Genomic DNA, 22,038 nt, shown 5'->3' on the forward strand with positions numbered 1-22,038 from the left:
GCCCTGAAAATCAAATTGTCTTCATGTTTTTTTTTAAATGTTTGCCCCTGGCTGGTATGGCCCAGTGGGTTGAATGCCAGCCTGTGAGCGGAAAGGTTGCTGGGTTTGATTCCTGGTCAGCACATGTCTGGGTTTTGGGTTAGGCCTCCAGTTGGGGGGATCTCTCACACATCAGTGTTTCTCTCCCTATCTTCCCCTCTCTCTAAAAAATAAATAAAATATTTTTTAAAAATGTTATTTGATTAAAAAAATGAAGTAACAAGTATAAGTCTCTATAATGGCAACAAACATGTTTGCACACCACAAAGCAGAGGGCTTCCACGTGGACAGTGGTGGGGGCATTGCCTGAGGGGGGTGCTGGCTGGAGGGGGGACGAAGGGGGGAAGCAGGACCACCCTGATAGCACAGACCGTAGGTCAGAGCAGGGAGGGCAACTCACTTCTCACCAGATATTCTTTTATGCTGTTTGATTATTTTCTCATATGCATGTTTTTAAAATGTCAAAACACTATTTTAATAAAATCTCTTTAATGATGGATTGCTTCCGTGGAAGTGATTTAATGATTTTTAATGACTTTATCAGGTCTTGGGAGAACTGGAGGCTGTGAGCTGCTCTCTGGAGAAATTTGGCTGGCTTCCCTGGATCAGCAGGAGTCCAGAAAGATTCTATAGAAGGCTCTTTCCTTTGTTTGCATCAAGCAAAATTAATAGCTTCAGATATATATTTAAAAAGAAAGCCTGAAAGGCTTTCAAAATGAGAATCCCAGGAACCAGACAGCAATGCCATCAGACCTCGAAATACCCTCATATGCAGGATGCAGACTGTATTTAATTGCTTGCCCTGTTCAGGACTGTAGTTATTTTGCCTAAATTGTACAGATTTCTTTTAAAAAGCTCTCATGTTCTTTGTCACAAGACATCTAATTGCTAATAGCAAAATAATAAGGGCAGTTCACTAAAAGAAGGGCACAAACTTCTGACCTTTAAAATTCAAATTTTAAAGCAAAATTACACTTACAAGTATTGTACTTTAGCTTAGCATATAGGGTGCTAAATCGCTTGATATTTGTGTTCCTAATAAGGCAAATAATGTCAACCAATGATTGTCTATGTGTGTTTTCCTTCTTTGCCTGGGAGATTGGGAACACACTGTTCACTTCCTTTCCCCCCTTTTCAGTTTAATAGCTGTCATTTAACTGACTTCAGCCTCGGGCCATTAAATAGGAATAACGTCTAGTATCTGACCAATTTATTTTCACCATCGACTCCATATGGTACCTTGCTCAAATTGCTTCACTCAGTTTTCTTCTGCAAAGTAAAGACAATAATATTACTTACTTAGTGGGATATTTTGAAGCTTATATTATTTGGGAACAAGGCCTTATTCATAGAAAATCTTGGTAAATATTAGTTGGTTAAATTTTAATGGGCAATAGATGAAGCTCATCTTTCATGATGCCACAAAATATTTCTAAAAATTAAAAAAAAATTTTTAGAACGGGGAGTTGGTAAAGAATAAAATAAGCATCTAATAATCACATTGCAGTTCCTCCGAGCTGGCCACATACTATCTTTCATTCATTCCATAAACATTTATTAGACTCCTGCCATGTACGTAGATGGCGCCCTGCCATGGTCACACACATCAGCAGTAGCTGTGGGTAGCACGTGGACAGATCCTTACATTCTTGAGACTGCTCTCTCTGGGAGACATCACAGACACGGCCTGAGCTCCAGACCAGGGAGTGGCCAATGCCACAGCCAATTTACCAAGTAGATTCCACACCCAGTTTCCCAAAGGCTCACAATGTTTAGTGTTTTTCTATTTTTATTTAAATTTTAAAAGAATCCACAGACACAGCTTTTTGAATTTAAGAATTTCTATTTCTTTTTAAAAAAATATGTTTATTGATTTTACTAAGAGACATTGATTGGTTGCTTCCCATATGTACCCTGACTGGGGATCAAACCTGCAACTTAGGTATATGCTCTCTGACTGGGAATTGAACTCCTAACCTTTTGGTATAGAGCATGACACCCCAACCACTGAGCCACACTGGCCAGGGCTAAGAACTTCTATTTCTAAGATACTTTTTTTTCAATATTTTATTTATTTATCTTTAGAGAGGAAGGGAAGGAGAGAAATATCAATGTATGGTTGCCTCTCGTGAGTCCCCTGCTGGGAACTGGCCTGCAACCCAGGCATGTGCCCTGACTGGGAATCGAACTGCGATCCTGTGGTTCACAGGCCCGCGTTCAATCCACTGAGCTACACCAGCCAGGGCTATTTCTAAGATACTTTAATATTTTATTTATTTATTTGCAGAGAGGGGAAGGGAAGGAGAAAGAAAGGGAAACAAACATCAATTTGTGATTGCCTCTCATGTGCCCCCAACTGGGACCTGGTTTGCAACCCAGGCGTGTGCCTCAGTTGGGAATCAAACTGGCGACCCTTTTGGTTCATAGGCCATCACTCAATCCACTGAGCCATACCAGCCATAGCTGGGTATGTTTAAAAATATCTTAGAAATAGCCCTGGCTGGTGTGACTCAGTGGATTGAGCACTGGCCTGTGAACCCAAGGGTTGCCAGTTTGATTCCCAGTTGGGGCACATGCCTGGGTTGCAGGCCAGGTCCCCAGTTGGGGGCAAGCTTGGGGCAAACTTGGGGGCAAGCCTGGGGCATTTGAAAGGCAACCAGGCAACTGACTGATATATCTCCCATACATGGATGTTGCTCTCCCTCTCTTTCTCTTTCCCTTCCCCCTCTCTAAAAATAGGTAAATAAAATCTTAAAAAAAAAAGAAAATTAAAAAAATATTCCTTATTTGAAAACTGACAGCATCGAACTGATAATAGCAAAAGGAAAGCAGTAGAGTTTCTTCCCATTCCGTTCGCTCAAATTTTTTCGTACATTTCTGAAATGACAGTGAATTAGAAACTCAAACCTGTCTATGACTCTTTTATCTGCCTTGAGGTGGAACATTATTGTGGACTTGACTTTTATTCATTTTTTTGGATTTGTTCCCTTATTTTCTCAAGAATGGCCTAATTCTCAAGTATTTTAGGGCGTGCTCTAATCTGTTGCTGGTGTTTCCCCCTAAGATCTCCCTTCTTGGGGAAAGCAGAGGATCATCAGATATTTCGACTCTTTCTGGGTCTCAGGCACAGTGGGGCTTTTGACTTCAGAACTGTCGTATTCTGAACCCCTGGGGCCTATACACTTGGCAACCAGCCTGTGATGCCTTGATGGTCTGGGCTGACCTTGGACGGGCTTTTCAGACCCCATAAGTAGCCCTCTGTAGTTTAAATCAGGTCAGCTAAAAAACCTTGCACCAGGGTGGCGGGTTTGATCTGGGATTACCAAATCTTTGAATCCAATCTGGGAGAGCCCTTCTTCCTGGAGAGTTTCTTTAATGGAGCAGATGAAAATGGACTAGGAAAATGACTCCTGGAGTAAGTTCCTCGTGTAGGAGCAAATAAAGTCCCTTATGCTGGTTGGTTACCTTGTTTGCCCCCCCCCACCCACTTACCCCTTGGACCCACTTTCTGCCCTCCCTGCCCAATTCCTGGACTAGGTGCCAGGGTCTCTTGACCTCTGGCTTCCAGGTGGGTTTGGCCAGTGGGAGGTACTTCCAGGAGAATGAAGGGTAGGAGGAAGGAGACGTCAAGGTATGCCTACCCACTGCTGCCTTCTCTACACAGGTGGTCCTGGCAGTGGCTGCTTCCTCATCAGCTGCAGCCCCTATATCATGCCCCCTCTGCAGACTCTGGCCCTTCCTTAGTCCTACTAGTGTAGGCATGGTGACCTCTTCCCACTGTTGCTAACTCCTGGTTGATTTCTGAACTCTGCCCACACCCAAGTAAATCACCTCTTCTTTTAAAGCCTTTTAAGTCAAAAATCTTTGCATGTGGCCTCTATTTTCCTCCAGGGAAGGACCTTGAGTGATATAGTCATACCAAGTCATACTACCTCCACGTGGCAAATCTGAAGACCTTTCCAGTTAAAAGTGGCCGCCTCCTAGAAGGTATCTATAACCACTTCAACACCCACAACTAATACAAAATCCAGAACATGAGTCATAATTTGCTAGGCTCTTCCATGGCAGGAACACTGTTCTGAGCATCTGGGGATCTCCCCTCCTTTTCCCCTTATTCCCCCCTCCACCCTCGCACATAGTAGGTGCTACAGAGGCAGCACCCTTGGGCCGCAAGAGCCTCAGCCTCAGCTCCCTTCTTCTTCTCCTCCCCCACACCACCTGCTGGGCTGCTGGCACCTGTAGGATCTGTATCACCATGCTGGCCAGCTGGTTTATTTCTTATTGTTCTTGACACAGGAAGTTCATCCACGTGATTTTTTGCAGTATCCAAAAAGGGTGGGTACATTGTGTCCCGTGATGGAAAGCTTGTGGAGGAATGCAGGTTTTAGTTTCACCCCCCACATTGCTCCTATTGCTATGTGAGAATTGCCCCCCTCATGCAGACACTGGCTCCCCAACTCTGCACAAAACCCTTGAAACATTTAATTTTGAAGTGTGGGATTACAGTCTTCCATACAGTGAGACAGAAGGTGACCATGGGTAGCCTCCGAGTGTGTTATATACCTTAGACCTTTTCCAAAACACTGCAGAGGAATGTCAGTCTAGGCAGTCACGAGGCATGTTATTTTTTTTAGAAACATTGACACCTGGAGAGGCCTGATGTTTTCATATTCTTGGTGGGAAGCACTTTGAACCATAAAGGCACACTAAAAGGCAATTGCTATGGAGACTGTGCCTCTGCCGTGTGCATTTCTCTGAGTTTTCTTCTTGGGGCGTTTCAGCATCCACGGGGTGTCCTAGGGACGCTGCTACAGTGGGGAGCCCAGACACAGCAGTGTAAGGCAGTGGAGCTCCAATGGAGGGAATGGAGCCCTACCCTAGAATTAAAAGCTGGAGATGGCTGCTCAAGGTAGGGTGTGTGTGTGTCGGAGGTGAGTGGAGGAGAGGTTCTCAGAGCGTTCAGGCCCTCAGCTCTCCCGCCTGTGCGGGGACAACGCGCAGAAGCAGCGCGTGGGGGGCCCTGGCGCGCAGCCGTGGTGGGTTCCTGCTACCCAGCCGGGGGGTACCCCTCTTGTGTCCGTGTGCGTTTCACCCCCCCACCCGTCAAGAGTGTGTGTTGGTCCTCCGCTCAGCGCCCACCGAGCGGTGCCTGCGCCCGGGAGCGCGCGCGCGCGCGCGTGTGTGTGTGTGTGTGTGTGTGTGTGTGTGTGTGTGTAAGAGAGACAGTGTGTGTCAGGTGACTTGGGTCACGCAGTCTCTCTCTCCCTCCTCGGGGAGGAACTGCCGCGCTCCGGCTGAGTCCTCCGCCGGCAGGAGGGAGGGGCGGCGAGGGGCCCGGGCACGCCGGGAAGCGCGAAACCTAGACCAGGACAGGACGCCGCCCGCCCCGGGACTCGCGGCCCCCGCCGGCTCCCGCCGCACTCCAGACAAAACCCCAGTTCAGGCAGGTTCTGCGCGGCGAGCGAGGAGGCTTAGCCCCTAACCCGGAACTTGCCGCCCCCGGGACGGCTGGCGGGTGGGCGCAATGAGCCAGGTGCTGGGGAAGCCGCAGCTGGAAGACGAGGACGACGACGAGGAGGATGAGCTGGTGGGGCTAGCGGACTACGGGGACGGGCCCGACTCCTCGGATGCCGACCCGGACAGCGGGGCGGAGGAGGGAGGTGAGCGCCAGGTCCCCTGCCCGGTCCCCAGCCCCGCGCGTCCTCAGCCGGCAGCCCGTCCCTTCCCTCTGTTTCTTCCCGCCCCCGGCCCGGCCGAGTGCGCTGGCCGAGGACTTGGAGGGGATCCAGGAGAACGGAGTTGCGGGGTGGGGGCGGGGAGGGGCGCAGGAGCAGCTACCGAGCAGCGACCACAGGCTGCAAAATGGGGGAGCCCGGGTGCAGGCGACCATGGGGTACCAGGATCAGTGGGGGAGAGCACAGAGAGGAAGAGTCTGGGCTGGGGAAACATGCGCTCGCTCGCCGGGTACGTCCCCCACCTCTCATCCGAGTTCTCGGCAGGATCTGGGGGTTGAGGAGGGAAGGGGGACCGCCCGGCTCTCCGTGGGACCTCTCCCTGAATGCTGCTGTTAAAGCTGGGGTCAGATGTCGTGGCTAAAAAAGGCAGCCGGCAGCAGCGTGACTGGCAGGGTCGTCGGCAGCTGCGGGTGTCAGTCTTGCCCTCGCCGTAGTTGCGGGAGGGGTCCAGGGGCTTCCCAAGTCTGCGGCTTAGGGGCACCCGTGGAGAGGCGGGAAGATGCACCCCGGTGATACAGGAGTTGCCCGGTGGCCGAGGGTTTCCCGGGATCCGTGCAAACGCGGTTGTTAGGACGCCTTATCTGCACCCAGAGTCACCACCTGGGCACGGCTCTGCCTGCCCTGGAGTGAGCGCGGGGTGGGGGAATACTCTGCTACTCAGAGAAGTAAACTCTGTTTACTGTTCAAGAAGCGGCATTTAGCAATTGTTCAGCCTGTGAGGGCTTCCCTACATTTAATTCTTAAGGCCTAAAAGAATTGTGAGCTTTTAAGGCTTCAGAAAGGTTCTTTTTTCTTTTCCTCCAAAGCAAGGAAAAAGTCCTTTATTGTAAGGTCACTTAGAAAGGTCAGTAGGAGGCTATTAAGCACAACATCAGAATGAAGCTGTGTCATCCACAGCTTTGGAAGCTGTGGCCTCCAAAGAACTAAGTTGAAATTTTTTCACTTTGAAGAAATTGTGTGAGGGATAAAAGTACCTTTGTAACTGTTGATTCTGAAGAACTTTTATTAAAATTCATTGAACTTATTTTAAATTCTTTCTTAAAAGCCTTTCTCAGAACCGTTCCATTATTTTGCATATAGTAGGTGCTACATTCAATGAATCAGAAAGGGAAGAGAGTTAGCTAAACCTTGAGCCTGAGAGATGAGAGAGAAGCTTTCCAAGCCATTCGTTTTCATCTTGGCCTGTCTCTTGGGAGGATTTGTGCTAATACCCCCCTTTGCTTAAACTGGTGTGTGCACCTGTGTGCCTCTCTTCTGCACTCTCCATAATTGGTCCCACAGTTGAGCGCGTGGTTACATTTTTGTAGATAAAGGCGTTTGTTCAACCCTTTTGTTGGAGTTCCCTAGGGCTACCTTTGGTAATTAAATTGTTCAGTCACTTCATTATTATTCAAATTGCACTCCTTGGCTCCTCCTAGATTCTGGGAGACTTCAGAGAGATTCAGAAGGGGGATGTATTTGCAAGGTATTTGACGTGGTAGACACACAATAGGGTGTATTTGTGGTACTGTGAAAAAAAAAAAAAGAGACTATAATACCCTGGAAGGAACAGCCCTGCAATTTGATCATTGTGGGGGGGGGGTTACCCTGAAAAGCACAGGACCTGCTTATGCTGCAGCTCTTTAAGGTGGTACTTTTAAAATTGATTTGGGCACTCGAAATTGAAGTGAAAGGGAAGCTTTGCCTCAGAGGTAGGATTCTCGAAACAAAGGGTTTCCAGAGCCTGGTCTGGGATGCTCCTCCTTGCCCTAACCTAAAGGCAAACCCTCCCAGAACTGATCCGTTTGATTACTTCCCTGGTAAAATCCTCCCCTGTGAGTTATAGGATCAACCTGGAATCTTGCTACAAAATAAAAGCATATTGAGTATATTGATGTGATAAGAAGATCCACAAGTGAACATTTGCTTCCCTGGAACATTACTGAAGCCAGGCCTTCCCCAGGCCTTCCCCACTTGGGCCTGCTGTGCATAGGTGGTCTGGCCTCAGAAGTCTTCCTCCATCATCTCAGGCTCCTGTTCTTTCCGGGTGCTCCTGGCTTTGCTTTGGAACTTTAGGCCTGAATGCAGAGTCTGTCAGAATGGTCGCTTTCTGGAGGAGTAGCAGATAGGCTCCTCGTCCAGCAGCTCTAGCAAGGGTCCCCCTGACAAATGTCACGCCAGCTGATACACTCCCTGGGAAGTGGGATGAGGGAAGAAGTTGGGAGTTGTGACTTCCGTTCCTGGGACCGTTGACCGCCAAAGGGTCGTCTCGATTTCCGATGGGCCCTGGGTACCTGTTGTGTTATAATCTGTCAATGTAAGAAACATTCAAACCTCTAGAGAATTTTTGTGAGTTTATTTGAGCCAAACTGACGACAATTGCAAAATCTCAACAGATTGAGAAATGCTCCGGAAAATGGCAGTTTTGCACCTTACTTTATACATTACAGTCAAAAGAGGAGGCCTAAGTGGGTTACGTGAAATCCCTTGGTAATAGATTAAGGAGGCAGGAGGAAGCAAAGCTGGGGTGGGGGAGGGCTAGAAGAATTTTGGGGTTGGACAAAAGGTAAAATGATAGACACATTTTTGACACAGGTGGGTACAGGATAGTTAACAGTAGGCAGTTAACATGATAACTGACAGTGAGGGGTTTCGAGGTCTCCCCCAGATGTGGGCCCTGTGCTTTGAGGTGTCCAGAAAAAGGAAATCTGACATTCCAAAGGTATTTTATCTTAGATGTAAAAAGACACGGACAGGCTCGTTTAAGGTAAAGATTGACCTTGTTAGGGAAAAATACGGGCCTAGGACCTGACTACCCGCCATGAACTGCTTTTAGTTAGTTTTCATTTCAGACCATCCTGTGTGGTTACTTTGGTCTCTGAGTTTGTACGGCTGCCACGCAGGCCTCCCCTGAGCTCGTCAGGTTTCACATGTGGCCCCTTTTCTTCCCCAAATCCTGTGTTATTTTTGGTAAAATTTACATTTATCTACTCTCAAACTTAAAAAAAAAATAAAAAGGAATGTGGAAGGGTGGGGAGGGATTTACTGCCTCTGAGGGAAGATGGATGCGGTGCACTTTGGACCATGAGCAAAGAAAGTGAGACTCTCATGAGCTGTCTTCCTCCCTCGCCTTCCAATGGATTTCGTTCAGTGCCTGTGCTCAGTGGAAACTGGGGCTTTTTCTGTGAAGTTCAGAGATCTACTGTGGGTGGGATGCAGGACTGAGTAGCATCGCTGTGCAAAAGAAAGTGGATTGAAGGTGGATAGTGTTATTTCCATTTCCCATAGTTGTATAAGGAAGCTCTGATTTTATTTTTAAACTGGGTATCTTGTAAGTTTTACCACATTGTGCTAAGTTTGAAAAGGTGCAGCTAAGGTGAGACTGGAATTACACTTCCCTGGCATGCACTCCACATTTTATTCATGAATACCAGGTGTTCTCCAGGGCCCTTCAGTTCTCTTAGGGACAGATTTGGGTACCTCTCAGCACCCCTTTCCAGGGTAGTTATCTCACCTTCAACTTTCGTGCTCCAGATAAATCTCCTGACAGAGGAGAGAAATAAATTAAGCCATTGAAAACAATTGCATCAAAAATAATAATTGATTTTGACAATGGATTTTAAATCTTTAGTACATTACTGTGTTTTAAAAACTGTAATAATAAGGAAAGCAATTAAAAGGTTATATTTAGCCCCAGATGGTATGGCTCAGTGGATTGAGCACCAGCCTGCAAACCGAAGTGTTGCCCCTTGGATTCCCAGTCAGGGCACATGCCTGGGATGTGGGCCAGGTCCCCAGATGTGGGTGTGTGAGAGGCAACCACGCATTGATGTTTCTCTCTCTCTTCCTCCCTCTCTCTCTAAAAATAAATAAAATATTAAAAAAATAAAAGACCATGCTTAATCAAAAAGTGAAACTGGGCCCTGGTCAGGTGGCTCAGTTGGTGGGAGCGTCAGCCCATACACCAGAAGGTGCTTTTGATCCCTGGTGGTGCCATGTACAGGAGGTATTTGCTTGGTGTTTCTCACATTGATGTCTCTCTCTCTCTCTCTCTCTCTCTCAAATCAATCAACAGATCATCGAGTAAGGATTTTTTTAAAGTGAAATTAGTTTCTCCCCCAAAGTCCCAATAGTTAAGGAAAACCTAACTAAGACAGCCACTTACCCACAATCCAGCTAAGTATGAGCTTGTTTCCATAGCACCCTGCGTACTTGCTTAAGGTCTGAGGAAGCAACAGTTTTACGTAGTTATTAGAAGCGCGTGCGCGTGCACACACACACACACACACACACACACACACACACAAGTCTAAAGTCAGCAGGTGGTACTTCCCTGATAGGTGTACATGCTGTGAATCCAGCGATTCACATCTATTAATGGTAAGTGTCAGCTTTTTAACCCTTAAAGTGATTAAAAATTACTAATGAATTCATCTTGCAGTTCCTTGAGAGTAAGCAGAGGTCATTGTTCTCCTGATATGCCAGAGATATCAGGGAACTTGACCACAGCCACAACGTGATGTAGAACTGAGCAAAGTTTAAGAGAGGGTCAAAGTTTGTGGAAAGGTAAGCCCTTTTCCTTATAATTCTGCCTTGTCCAGAAGAGTTGGGTTGACTACAACCCTGGCCATAGCTAATCTCTTGGGTTTCTTTCTGTCCCTGGAAGTACAGAGGTACATATGAGCTAGAATAGTAAAAATACAAAACAGGTTAAAATGATGTGACCAAAGCCACACCTTTAGGCACAGAGCTTATTTGAATACACATAGCATATTTTTGTGTAAGATTTTTTTTAAAGATTTTACTTATTTATTTTTAGAGAGAGAGAGGGAGAGAAACATCCATCGGTTGCCTCTCGCATGCACCCCAGCCAGGGGTTTAGCCTGCAGTCTAGGCGTGTGCCCTGACGGGGCATCAGACTGGCAGCCTTTCACTTTGCAGGATGATGCTCAACCAGCTGAGCCACGCCAGTCTGGGCTGTGTCAGGTGTTTTGTCAACATGTGTCAGTGATTCAGTGTATCGTAGAATCTTGACTCTCCACTTGTATCAGATCTCTCCCATATTAATATTAGAATACACATGGGGTAGTCTAATAGAAATAGGAGGCAGAAACATCAAGTTTTGGGTAAGGGATGTGGCTCTGAGTTTGAAAGATCATCTTTTTCCAGTCCCAGGTGACTGTCTGTTTCTCAGAGTTCACCCTCTGCTTTATTCAATTTCCTACACCCAGAGCTGTTGTTGGTGACACACTTCACTTCCTACCACAGCCACTTCTCCCCCCCAGCTGTCTTCTTCTCTACCTCCTTTTACTTCCTTTACCTTTAAAAAACCCTCTTTTATTCTCCCTCTTCTGCAAAAGCCTTAAAGCTCTCTTGTGACCATTGCTTTTCCCTGGTGCTGCTGTGAACAAATAGGTTTTTCACTCCTGGCCTAAAGCGTCCAGGGAACTGGCTGACTTCTCTTGAGGAGCCGTGGGGAAGACGCCAGCTTGGTGTCTCAGTGTGTAAAATGGGAGACTACGTAAAACGGGCCTCAGTCCCTCTCAAAGTGGTTGTTAAAAAGAAGTTCACGAGAACACTTTTTCCTTCTCGCAGGAGCATTGGTAGATCGGAATACATTAGAAATGTTATTGAGTACATCTGTTCAGGAAAGCATCATAGATGGAAGCATATTTTCTAGTTACCTGCCCGTGTGATGTGAGAGGATTTCATAAAGGAAGATTTGGCTTTCACATATAAATAAAAATAAATAAGAATCACCCTTTTGCCTTTGAAAAATCTGTTTTATTTGCATTTAATCCTCCTTAGTAAGTAGTTAATCACATGGACAGTGAATCTTCGTGATTTTGCAGTCTCTTGTTAATGCTGCTATCATTGTGCATGTATTTCATTCCCACTTGGGTTGGGATTTCTTACTGAACTCCTGAGTTTTGAATATGTAAGTAGTTCCATTGACCAGAAATGGAAAGGCCAACAAAATGGAGGCCTCTTCTTAAAACCATAAAAAAAAAATGGAACCTTAAGCCTTTGTTGACCCCACAGAATGCTAGTAGGGAAGAAATTCTAACTCTCCCTTAAGGCTGAGCGAGCCTTTCACCGTGAGAAAGGAATGAGTGGTCACATTCCACAAAAGATCTCTTTACCTAGGCTTGGGGTGGGGGGGAAATAAAGCTGGGTGTGTGCACATGCATGCAAATACACACACGTGCTGGCAGAGGCTGATAGTTGAAGAAAAAAGATTTATGGGCCAGGGGACATGAAGAGGGTCACACAACTGGTAAAAGACAGAGCTGGGACTTGAACCCCAGTCTGCCACTAACCCAGTACCTTTTTTTAAAAAAAAGATTTTATTTGTTTTTAGAGACAGGGAAGAGAAAGAGAGGGAGAGAAACATCAATGTATGATTGCCTCTTGCACACCCCCTACTGGGAACATGTCCGGCAACCCAGGCATATGCTGTGACTGGGAATCGAACTGGGGACCTTTGGGTTCACAGCCCGAGCTCAATCCACTGAGCAACACCAGCCAGGGCTAACCCAGTACTTTTTAAACCATTCCACTTGCGATCTCTGTGCTACCATGTTATTTTATTCTTTCATTAAATCTTTGTTTGCTTTTCCCATTTTGGACCTGTTTAAAGGTGTCCCCTCTTGGAGAACTTAAGTAAAATAGCTCTTAGTTGTATGATACCTCTGAATTTACGAAGTGAATTTCATTCCCTGTCTCATTCTCTTCAGAGATCCCTTGAGCTCAGGAAGGCTGGGCCAGCCTAGTTAGAATTATGTAGGAGGGACACATCGCCTTTCAATTCCCATTTTACTGATTTCTGGCTCCTTTGGTGTGACATTTCCAACTCACAGATCAGCCAGGCCTGGCCCCCAGGTATCTGGAGCTCCAGACGCTGGATCTCTCTTCCTCTCGGTTCTGTATTTACTCAGCCTACCGGTTTCCGACCGGCTCTGCCAGTTACTGATTAATTAGCCTGCAGGGGTTAAAGACTGATCCCGGAGGGGTAGGAAAACCCCTGCCCTAATGCTGTTTGGAGATGAGTTTCCCTGGGACTACGGCAGTCTGGGTACAAAGCTGGGCTGCCTGCTACTGACAGGACCCAGTGCAAAGTAGGTGAGTTGTGCTCGGTGCCCCTGACTGAAGTCGGTGAACTTTCCCTGGGCAGAAGGCGCATCCTCCTCAGACCCAGCTCAAAGTAAGACATAAAGTTGCTTTTTAAAGCTTGCAGGTAATTTACCTTCAAATTTAGCTCAGTCACTTTCATTCCGTCTCAACCAACAAACGCCTGTTGGGTGTTTATTGCGGTCAGCCCAAAGGCCTCGGTTTTTACATCTGCAAAGAGCAAACTATTGATTTGAGGATTAGGGATGGTCCTTCCTGCTCTGCTGGTGGTCAGTAAATGGTCCCTGTTGGTGGGAAGAGCAGGTTGGTTTGAGCTGCTTCTTGGTGCCCAAGGCTAAAATCTCTCACATGTGCCCTCACACTCAGCCAGGAAGATCGGGGACAATAAGGACCAAAAAGGCATGCGCGGATGGCCTTCGCAGCCTTAATTCCCACGGCAGACCCGTCTGCAACCTCAGTCTTAACGGCCCTTCTGAGCCGCCACATCCATTTCTCACCTGGGCCAGGCACAGCCAGTGCAGAGAGCATCTTGCTTTTTAATGCCATTTGGTGAGTGGGCCCTTGTTCACTTGGTCTGCCCCACTGGGAACTCAGAGCTTCTTTCTCCCATGCCCCCTGGGTCCCATGGATCATCAGATATTAATTGAGTTGGTGTGAATTTCTCACAAATCCATTCCTTCTGTCAATTTCCACAGGCTGTGCCTTAGCTTTTCCATTTCTCATTTGTGTTCTAGAGGAAAGACTTTTTCTCTATTCTCTTAGGTTGTGAATTGGGGGCCTGCAAATTAAAGGGACAGAAGACAGATTAGCAAGAGGAAAACATTTAATTACATACTAATTCATGACAGTGCACAAAAAATGGCTGGTAGAATTTGGGGCTTATCTACCACATTAACAGAGGATGGGGAATGGCAGAGGGGCATTTCTGGGAGAGCAAATGCCTTCTTAGAAGGGGATGGTCAAAGGGCACTTAAGGAAAAACAAATGGGCCCATAGGAGAGTAGTTGGGGGTATCATAGTTTGGTGACAATGTCTGTTTGGGTGTGGTGTCAACTTCTTGGCTCAATGGCAGTTCCTAATCTTCTAAGAGGAGATGACAGTGGTTTCTGGGGAGATTTATGACAATTGAGTTCTTCTGAGAGGCTCTGCTGTAGGCAAATAAAGGATCAGGAACCCAAACGCCTTCAGCTCACAATAATTTTTATGCCACAGGGACTTATTCTAAACCCCTTCCCTTTCTACACATTGATCCCTGCTACAGAGTCTGTTTCCAGAGTGAACTTATTGCAGAGTAAATCTGATCATGTTAGTCTCCCCTTAAAGTTCTTAGTGATTTCCTCAGGGCTTTCAGAGTACAATCTGAACTTTGCAGCATCACATTCATGAGCTAGCCTATTACTGCTCTACTTGGGATTGTGTGTGTGTATGTGTGAGCAGGACGGACAGTAAACAAGACGGACTTAAAGTAAAAAGATATAATTTTGTGTAGCGATAAGTACTATTAAGAAGACACTGTTATTAGTCCTGGCTGGTGTGGCTCAGTGGATTGAGTGGTGGCCTGTGAACCAAAGCAGTCCCCGGTTTGATTCCCAATCAGGGCACTTGCCTGGGTTGCTGGCCAGGTCCCCAGTAGGGGTCATGCGGGAGGCAACCACACATTGATGTTTCTCTCTCTCTCTTTCTCCCACCATTCCCCTGTCTAAAAATAAATAAATAAATAAAATCTTTTTAAAAAGAAGGAAGTGGTGGGGCCTAGTTTCCCTCAGAGGAGGTAAAATTGCTGTTGGGCTGAGCGGAGGCCTAGAGGGAGCCTGACAGGTAGAGGCAGCGGCCAGTCCAGACGCCCAGGTGAGGGAGGAACCAGAAGGCCAGTGTGGCTGCAGCAGCGGGAGTTTGTGGGGAAGATGAACCAGGTATGGGATGAGAGGGTAGCCCACATAGGGCCTTTTGAGGCCAGAGGCATTTGGATTTTATTCTCCATGCCGTAGGAACCAGTGGACGGTGTGGAGCCTTTTCTTGCCTCTGACGTACATCCTCCAACTCCAGGAAGGCCACCATCTATTCCTGGCACAATCTTTCCCTCATTTCTCTCTTTGAAGCCTTCTTTTTAAGACTCAGATGTTATATCTCCAGGGCACCCGCTCTTGAGCCCTTACACCTAGATAGCAGTGAATTGTCAGTTTTCTTGTCTACTTTCCCCTCTAACTGCTGAAGGATGAATCTTTGCTTTGTGTCTGCAGCCCCTGGCTCAGGCCCGCCTAACAGTTGGCGGACTTTCAGGGAACCTTTATGAAACAGAACAAACTGCCCCCTTGTACATTTCACCTCCTCCTGCAGCTTCCTCCAAGCCCTGCTGACACTTTGAAAGAGGCTTCTGTGGGCTTCCATCTAGGCCCAAATCCTATAGTTCCTTTCTGTTGCCTTTTAAAAAAAAGTGCTAGCCCTTTTATTGCCCCTTTCAAAGCTGCTATCATCTTTCATTCTCTTCACACTTTTCACCTTTCTCAGGTGGTTCTCACTCAACTTGAGTAAGTAGGTGATGTTGGCTGAGAGAGCCCAGCCCTCCCCAGGAGCCCAGGAGTTGGGGGTGTTTACCTTCATGACTTAAGCTCCCTGCTTGCCATTCCCGAAGTGAAGTGAGACCTGAGAAACTCAGAAACGTCACAGGGTTTCAGAAGCAAAGACATCCAGGTCCTCGAGGCGAGTATCTGGGATAGGAAACCTTTCCTTAACAGGAGTGGTCTATAAAAAAATTTTTTACCTGTGGTCCTCAATAAAAAATGCACTTATATTGTGAACCAGCATTCACCTAGCAGTATTTACTCTTATTATGCATGATGCACTCTGATATTTTTAGCCTTTTCCCTTTTCCTGCAGCTTTTGTTTAATGCTGCTGTCAGGGCTGAGGCTCTGGATGAGGGCCACACTGCAGACCAGCCCTGTGACCTTGGCCAGGCTCCTTCCCACAAGCTCCTCAGGTGTAAAACAGATTTGTTTACACCTCGTGAAGAGGGTAAAGTTGGTAGAAATGTCTAGCGAGGTCCCTGGCACACAGTGTATTTCTGTACACACCAGCTGAAGTGCATCTTTGCGGGTCGGTGGTGCCTCCAAGAGTTGATGGTACTCTTGCTGATCTGGTCCACCATTTGCCAGCAGTTTGCATTGGTAGCCTGCTTGAAAATGGTCCACCGTTTCTCCTGGGGAAAAGGGAGTCCCTCCAGCTGTCTGTGTGTGTCATGGCTGCATGTGCATTTCACTTCCCAGCCACTCTGTGTAGGTAAACATTGCATACACCCTCCGTCCCCTCCTTTCCTTGGTCTCTCACCTCCTGTTCTCTCAGGAGGAGGAGATCCTACCTCCAGGGCACACACAGGGATGATCACAACACAGAGAGATCTGCGGACCTTGCTGAAAATAACTTCAAGACTATACTTACATCCCACAGTATAAATCGAACATGATTTAATGTGGGCTTTTGCATTCTTTAACTGGAGGCAGTGTTGTACAGCAGAAAGAGAATGAATGCATAGATTTCAGATGGTACAGCCTTCAGTTTGAATGTCCCTTGGCCTTCCTGAGACTGAGTTTCTTCACCTGTGAAATGTGGATAATATGTATTCTTGAAGGAGTATGAATGGGATGAAATGTGTAGAATACCTAGGGTAGTGGTTGCTGCGAGCCTTTATTGCATGCACATTTCCCTGTCCCAGGCAAGGCATTGTGCCTTTGCGAACATCCGGGCTTCCCCCTCTTGGAGAGCCTCCTCCTGCTTGCCCACCTGAACCCCTTCTAAGCTCTGCACTGCTATAACTTTGTATTCATAGCCCTTGTACTCCACTGGGTTGCTCCCTGTGGCCCACTGGGTGTTTATTGCCCACCTTGCATTGATCTTGCACTGGCTGTTTGCAATGCACAATAGAGCTACTATAGCTCTTTAGGTTTCTGTTCTTTTCCTTGAGAGTATGCTTTTGTTAAGACTTTATTTTATTTATTTTTTGTTGATTGATTTTTGGGGTGGAGAACGATAATGATTTGTTGTTTCACCCATTCACATATTCCCTGGTTGGTTCTTGTTTGTGCTCTGATTGGGATGGAACCCACAACCTTGGCCTGTTGGGACAGCCGTCTAACCAGCTGAACTCCTGTCCAGGGCAAGAGTACATTTAAAAAAAACAGTTATATTGAGGTATAATTGACATAAAATAAAATGAACCTGTTTGATAAGATCTGATGTGTACACACCTGTGAAACCATCACTGTCAAAAGTTTCTTTAGTGTAGTTTTCAGTTTTTAGAATAATGTAAATGGAATCATAGAGTATGTCCTTCTTCAGCAGGCTTCTTCCATTCAACATAGTCATTCTGAGATGTATCTGTGTTATGTGTATCAATAGTTTATTCCTTTTTATGTTGAGATGCACTGCAGTTTGTTTCTCCTCTCATCTGTTGATGGGCATTTGGGTTTCCAGTTTTTGACTGATGCAAATAAAGTTGTTATGAGTTTTCAGGTACAAGTTTTTGTATGAACATATGCTTTTATTTCTTTTTGGGTAAATACTTAGCAGGGGGAATGATTGGGATAATATAATAGATGTATGTTTAACTTCTTAAGAAACCATCAAACTTTTCCAAAATGGTTTACCATTTTACATTTCTACTAGCAGTGTATTAGAGTTCTAGTCCTTCCATGTCTTTGTTAACACTTGTTCCTGTCTGCCTTCATGATTTCAGCCGTCTTAGTGGGTATGAGTAGTATGTCATTGTTTTGATTTACATTTTTCTGATGACTAATGATTCGTTGACATCTTTTCATGGGCTTACCTTTACCTTTCATAAATCTTTGAGAAATTGTTTAAATCTTTTGCCCCACCCTTTTTTAAAAACTGGATTTTGTTTTCTTATTAGTGAGTTTTTAAAGTTCTTTACCTATTGTGCATATAAATCCTTTTTCAGGTCCCGGTCAGTTGGTTAGGTGTCATCCCGACACACTAAGGTTGCAGGTTCACTCTCCAGCCAGGGCACCGAGAAGACTCAACCAGTGAATGCAGTAAATGAGTGGAACAGAAAGTCGATGTTTCTCCCTCCCATCTCACTTCTCTCTGTCTCTAAAAATCAGTTACTAAAGAAAAAAGTTTTACTCCTTTATCAGATACGTGATTTGCAAATATTTTCTCCCAGTCTTTGGCTTGTCTTTATTATTTTAACAGTGTCATTTGAAGATTAGAAGTTTCTGCTTTAGTAAAGTTTAATGTACTAATTTTGAGGAGAGGGTGTCATATCCAAGAAATCTTTGTCTAACATAAGGTCATAAGTGTAATCTACTAGAAGTTACATAGTTTTAGGCATTACAATTAGGCCTATGAACTATTTCGAGTTAATTTTTGTGTATATATATGTATATATGTGTGTGTGTATATATATATATATACACACACATATATATGATTTGAGGTATCGACTGATTTTTTTTTTTTAACTGATGTCCAATGTTGTAGCACTCTTTGGTGAAAATGACTATTCTTTCTCCATGGAATTGGCTTTTTATCTTAGTCAGAAATCGGTTTATGGGTTTATTTCTGGACTCCCTTTCCTGTTCCAGTGATCTGTTTGTCTGTGTTTGTGCCAACAGCATACTTTCTAGACTAAATTTTTTAAGTTTCTCCAGAATAAGAACCATGTTTCATATCTTTTTGCAGAGCCAGTCAACACTTAACCAAGCAACCTCATGTGAACCAGTATGTTTATTGTATTGGAAAAAACAAAACTTTAATACAACCATTTAAGGAGAAAATGTGGAGTTGAAAACCTAATTTAAGGAGTATTTAATATTTTGAAACTTTTGTGCTTGGCATGTGAAGTCAAAAAATGTCAGAGATTTTCAGTGAGCTTGCACATCTTTGAAACTTAACTTAAAGGTCTCAGTTTGTAATTAAACCTGTCAGTTTTCCTCTCTTCCCATGTCTGTGCCCTGCATGTCTCCCTATGCATTAAATTTTTTCTTTGTTTTGCAAAACTAATTTTAAGTTATGTGTATGTGAATGTGTTTCTTTTATTTTTTTCTTTTTAAAAGTTTTATTTTTGTTTTTAGAAAGAGGGGAAGAGAGGGAGAAAGAGAAGGAGAGAAACATCAGTGTGTGGTTGCTTCTAGTACACCCTCAACTGGGGACCTGGCCCCCACCCCAGGCATGTGCCCTCACTGGGAATCGAACTGACAACCCTTCGGTTCCTAGACCAGCACACAATCCAGAGCCACATTGTAGCCAGGGCTGCAGTGTACGTTTTCAGTACATCCATTCATTGGATGATCTTTGAACAGCCAGTAAATGCCCGACATACAACAGCAAAACAGGTAATGCTTGCTGCCCTCGCGGAATTTGAAGTCTAGTGCAGCGGCTTCCACTGGGAATGGAATGGGCGACCTTTTGATTCGCAGGCTGGCACTCAGTCCCTGCACCCCACCTGCCAAGACCCGTGTAATTTTTTGTTTCATACTTTCCAGTGCTCTTTCTTTTCATATTCCATTCCAAGGGCATTTGACTTCCCAGTTCACTGTTTCCCTCTTTATCTGTGTTTATTCTGCTTTTCAATCCATTTATCCCCCCCCCAAAAAAGTTATATTTTTATTGTTGAGGCCCCTTTTCATGACTGCCCTTATTTGGAGGCTGTCTTTGTTTCATGAATGTTGTAGTTTCTGTTATCTCTGTGTATTTTGTTTATACTTACCTGGAAAGTTTGCTCTGCTTCCATTGTGCACTTGGCTTCTTCAGGTGAGCATCCTTCCGTTTGTTGAGTCTCCGTCCTCTTCTGTAATCTTGGCTTTCCTCCGGGGTTGGCATTTGAGGAAGTGCCTGAAGGGAAGATGGTGCTGCTTCTGCCTCTTGAGCTCCACGCACGTTGTGGGGAGAGTTAGGTGAGGTCAGGGTGTGACCTAACCCTGCGGCAGGGCGGCGCCTCCCCGCTCCTTTGGGCGTCACCAGCTGCGGGGGCACTGCCTCCCTCTCACACCCCAGCTCGCAGGCTCCCTGCTCCCACCCGGAAGGTATTCTGGAGGCAGGGCTGTCCCACCTGTTGGTTTCTCTAGGTCACACTGGAAGAAGAAGAGCTGTGTTGGGCCACACAGTAAATATACAAACACTGGTGAAAACCGATGAGCAAAGAACAATTTTAAGTAAATTCACGATTTTGTGCTGGGCCGCATGTTGGACATCCGTACTAGAGTCTGTGAGGGGTGGCGTCTGGTGGGCGGATGGGCAGTGGTGGCCGGAGCGGTGTATCTGCTGGCTCTTCTCACCTTGGTTCTCCAAATAATGACATTGTTGGTTGTCTTCCTTCCCCTTCCAGGGTAAATGAATAAGCATCTCTTTAGTGCTTAGAGGTCCTGGTGATCCAGGCCCAGGAGGACATTGCTTTGGAATGTCAGCCCTGGGTTCTTTTCCCGGGCGGCTGGCTCAGGAAACCTCCGCTCCTCACCCTCGAGGTTCCCTGCTTGTGAAGCAGAATTGTGCGGGTTTTGTGGCCTCCCGGGGGAGGGCGGTGAAACAGCATTTTTCAGTGCTTGCCACTTACTAAAAGCTGGCCCCTCAAAGAGTGGAATGATGTAGTTAGCACTGTCCATATTGGGAAAAGCCGAGCTGCTTGTGAACCATAAATCACATCTCAGGCGGAAGTGAAACTCCTTGAATTAACCGCTGTGAAAGCAGCTCACCCTCAGTTTTGTTTTGTGGTTTTCTCCAGTTCTGGACTTCAGCGATCCCTTCAGCACTGAGGTGAAGCCGAGGATCCTGCTCATGGGCCTGAGGAGAAGTGGCAAGTCTTCTATCCAGAAAGTGGTCTTTCACAAGATGTCCCCCAGCGAGACGCTGTTCCTGGAGAGCACCAACAAGATCTGCCGGGAGGACGTCTCCAACAGCTCCTTCGTGAACTTCCAGATTTGGGACTTCCCAGGACAGATCGACTTTTTTGACCCTACCTTCGACTACGAGATGATCTTCCGGGGAACAGGAGCGCTGATATTTGTCATAGACTCCCAGGTAACGCTCAGCCTTGGCCGCAGCGGGCAGCAGGCCCACTCCCCGGGTTCAGACCGGTCCCTCGGAGATGGTTTCAGTGTGGGGTCTGGATTTTAGAATTGGGAAGGGGCCGCTCTAACAAACAAGCGTTTCTCATTTGGGGCTCTCAGAGTCTCCTTCCTGCAACCCTGGTGAATGACTGATGACGTTAGGGGGCTGTAGCTGTGTGCGTCGCAGCAAATCGCTGATCTAGGAGACCTCACGGGTGGAGGGGACCGCCGCACAGGCCAGAGAGCAAATGCGTGTTCCCCTCTGATACTCTTGGCAGACATCCATGGAAGATCACAGGTTGCGTGCAACAGAAATAGGTATGCATGTAAGTTTACATTTTCAAATGCTCACTATTTCCTACGAAGATAAAGTTCCAAGTATGAAATTTTTTCTTCTGAGTTAAAATTATGGTAATCATTGATTACACAGGTGCACAATTGACAAAGACAATATAACTATCATGTATTTTATAGGTAACTTAAATGTAAACAGTAAAATTGGAGATAATTATATCTCTTAAGGAGATAGATATTTTTCCATTTAATTCATGTATCAATGCTTGAGTAAGACAGCACTTGGGATTGATTCTATTTTTGTTTTTTGTTTCTACAGATGTAACCACTGAAAAACCTCGTTCACACAAATAAGTAGATAGATACAGGGTGAGGTTTAATATAGCATTCACTCCATTATTATTATTGTTTTTAAAGATTTCAGCCCTAGCCGGTTAAAACATCATCCTGATGCACCAAGATTGTGGGTTTGATCCCCGGTCAGGGCACATTCAAGAACAACCAACAAATGCACAAATACGTCAAACAACAGATTGACGTTTCTTCAAACCAGTTATTCTTCAGATAGTCTTCAAACCAGTCTTCTGAATTCCTCTTTGGCACCCTGAGGTGCTATAGGCTGAGCCTTTCTCCTGTTAAGTGGAAGCAGGGCCCGTGTTAAAGGGGAGGTGAGGAAGGGAAGTGGCGGGACCACCGGTGCACCTCAGGCAGGTCAGTATTGGCAAGCATGCAGGCAGCAGGACCTGGATGCCCTTCAAACTCACCATGTCCAAGCGTCTTAGAAAGTGTACATGATATGTGG

General features: G+C 45.9%; 1 protein-coding gene across 2 annotated transcripts in view; it reads left to right on the plus strand.

The window, feature by feature from the left end:
• The first annotated feature begins 4,738 nt into the window (after positions 1-4,738).
• Positions 4,739-22,038, plus strand: part of RRAGD (Ras related GTP binding D) — a 45,517-nt gene continuing 28,217 nt past the window's right edge. The window contains exons 1-2 of one of the 2 annotated variants that reach the window (XM_037131230.2): positions 4,739-4,948; positions 20,618-20,913. In XM_037131230.2, the coding sequence (XP_036987125.1) occupies positions 4,936-4,948; positions 20,618-20,913 (309 nt within the window). In that variant the 5' untranslated portion in view covers positions 4,739-4,935. Of the gene's footprint in view, positions 4,949-5,283; positions 5,700-20,617; positions 20,914-22,038 lie in introns of those variants that run through there. The other variant, XM_037131227.2, reaches the window with a different exon arrangement.

This window comes from Artibeus jamaicensis, unplaced genomic scaffold (genome assembly GCF_021234435.1).
Source record: "Artibeus jamaicensis isolate MK-2021 breed Jamaican fruit bat unplaced genomic scaffold, CSHL_Jam_final contig_387, whole genome shotgun sequence".
In the NCBI taxonomy this organism is placed as follows: Eukaryota; Metazoa; Chordata; class Mammalia; order Chiroptera; family Phyllostomidae; genus Artibeus; species Artibeus jamaicensis.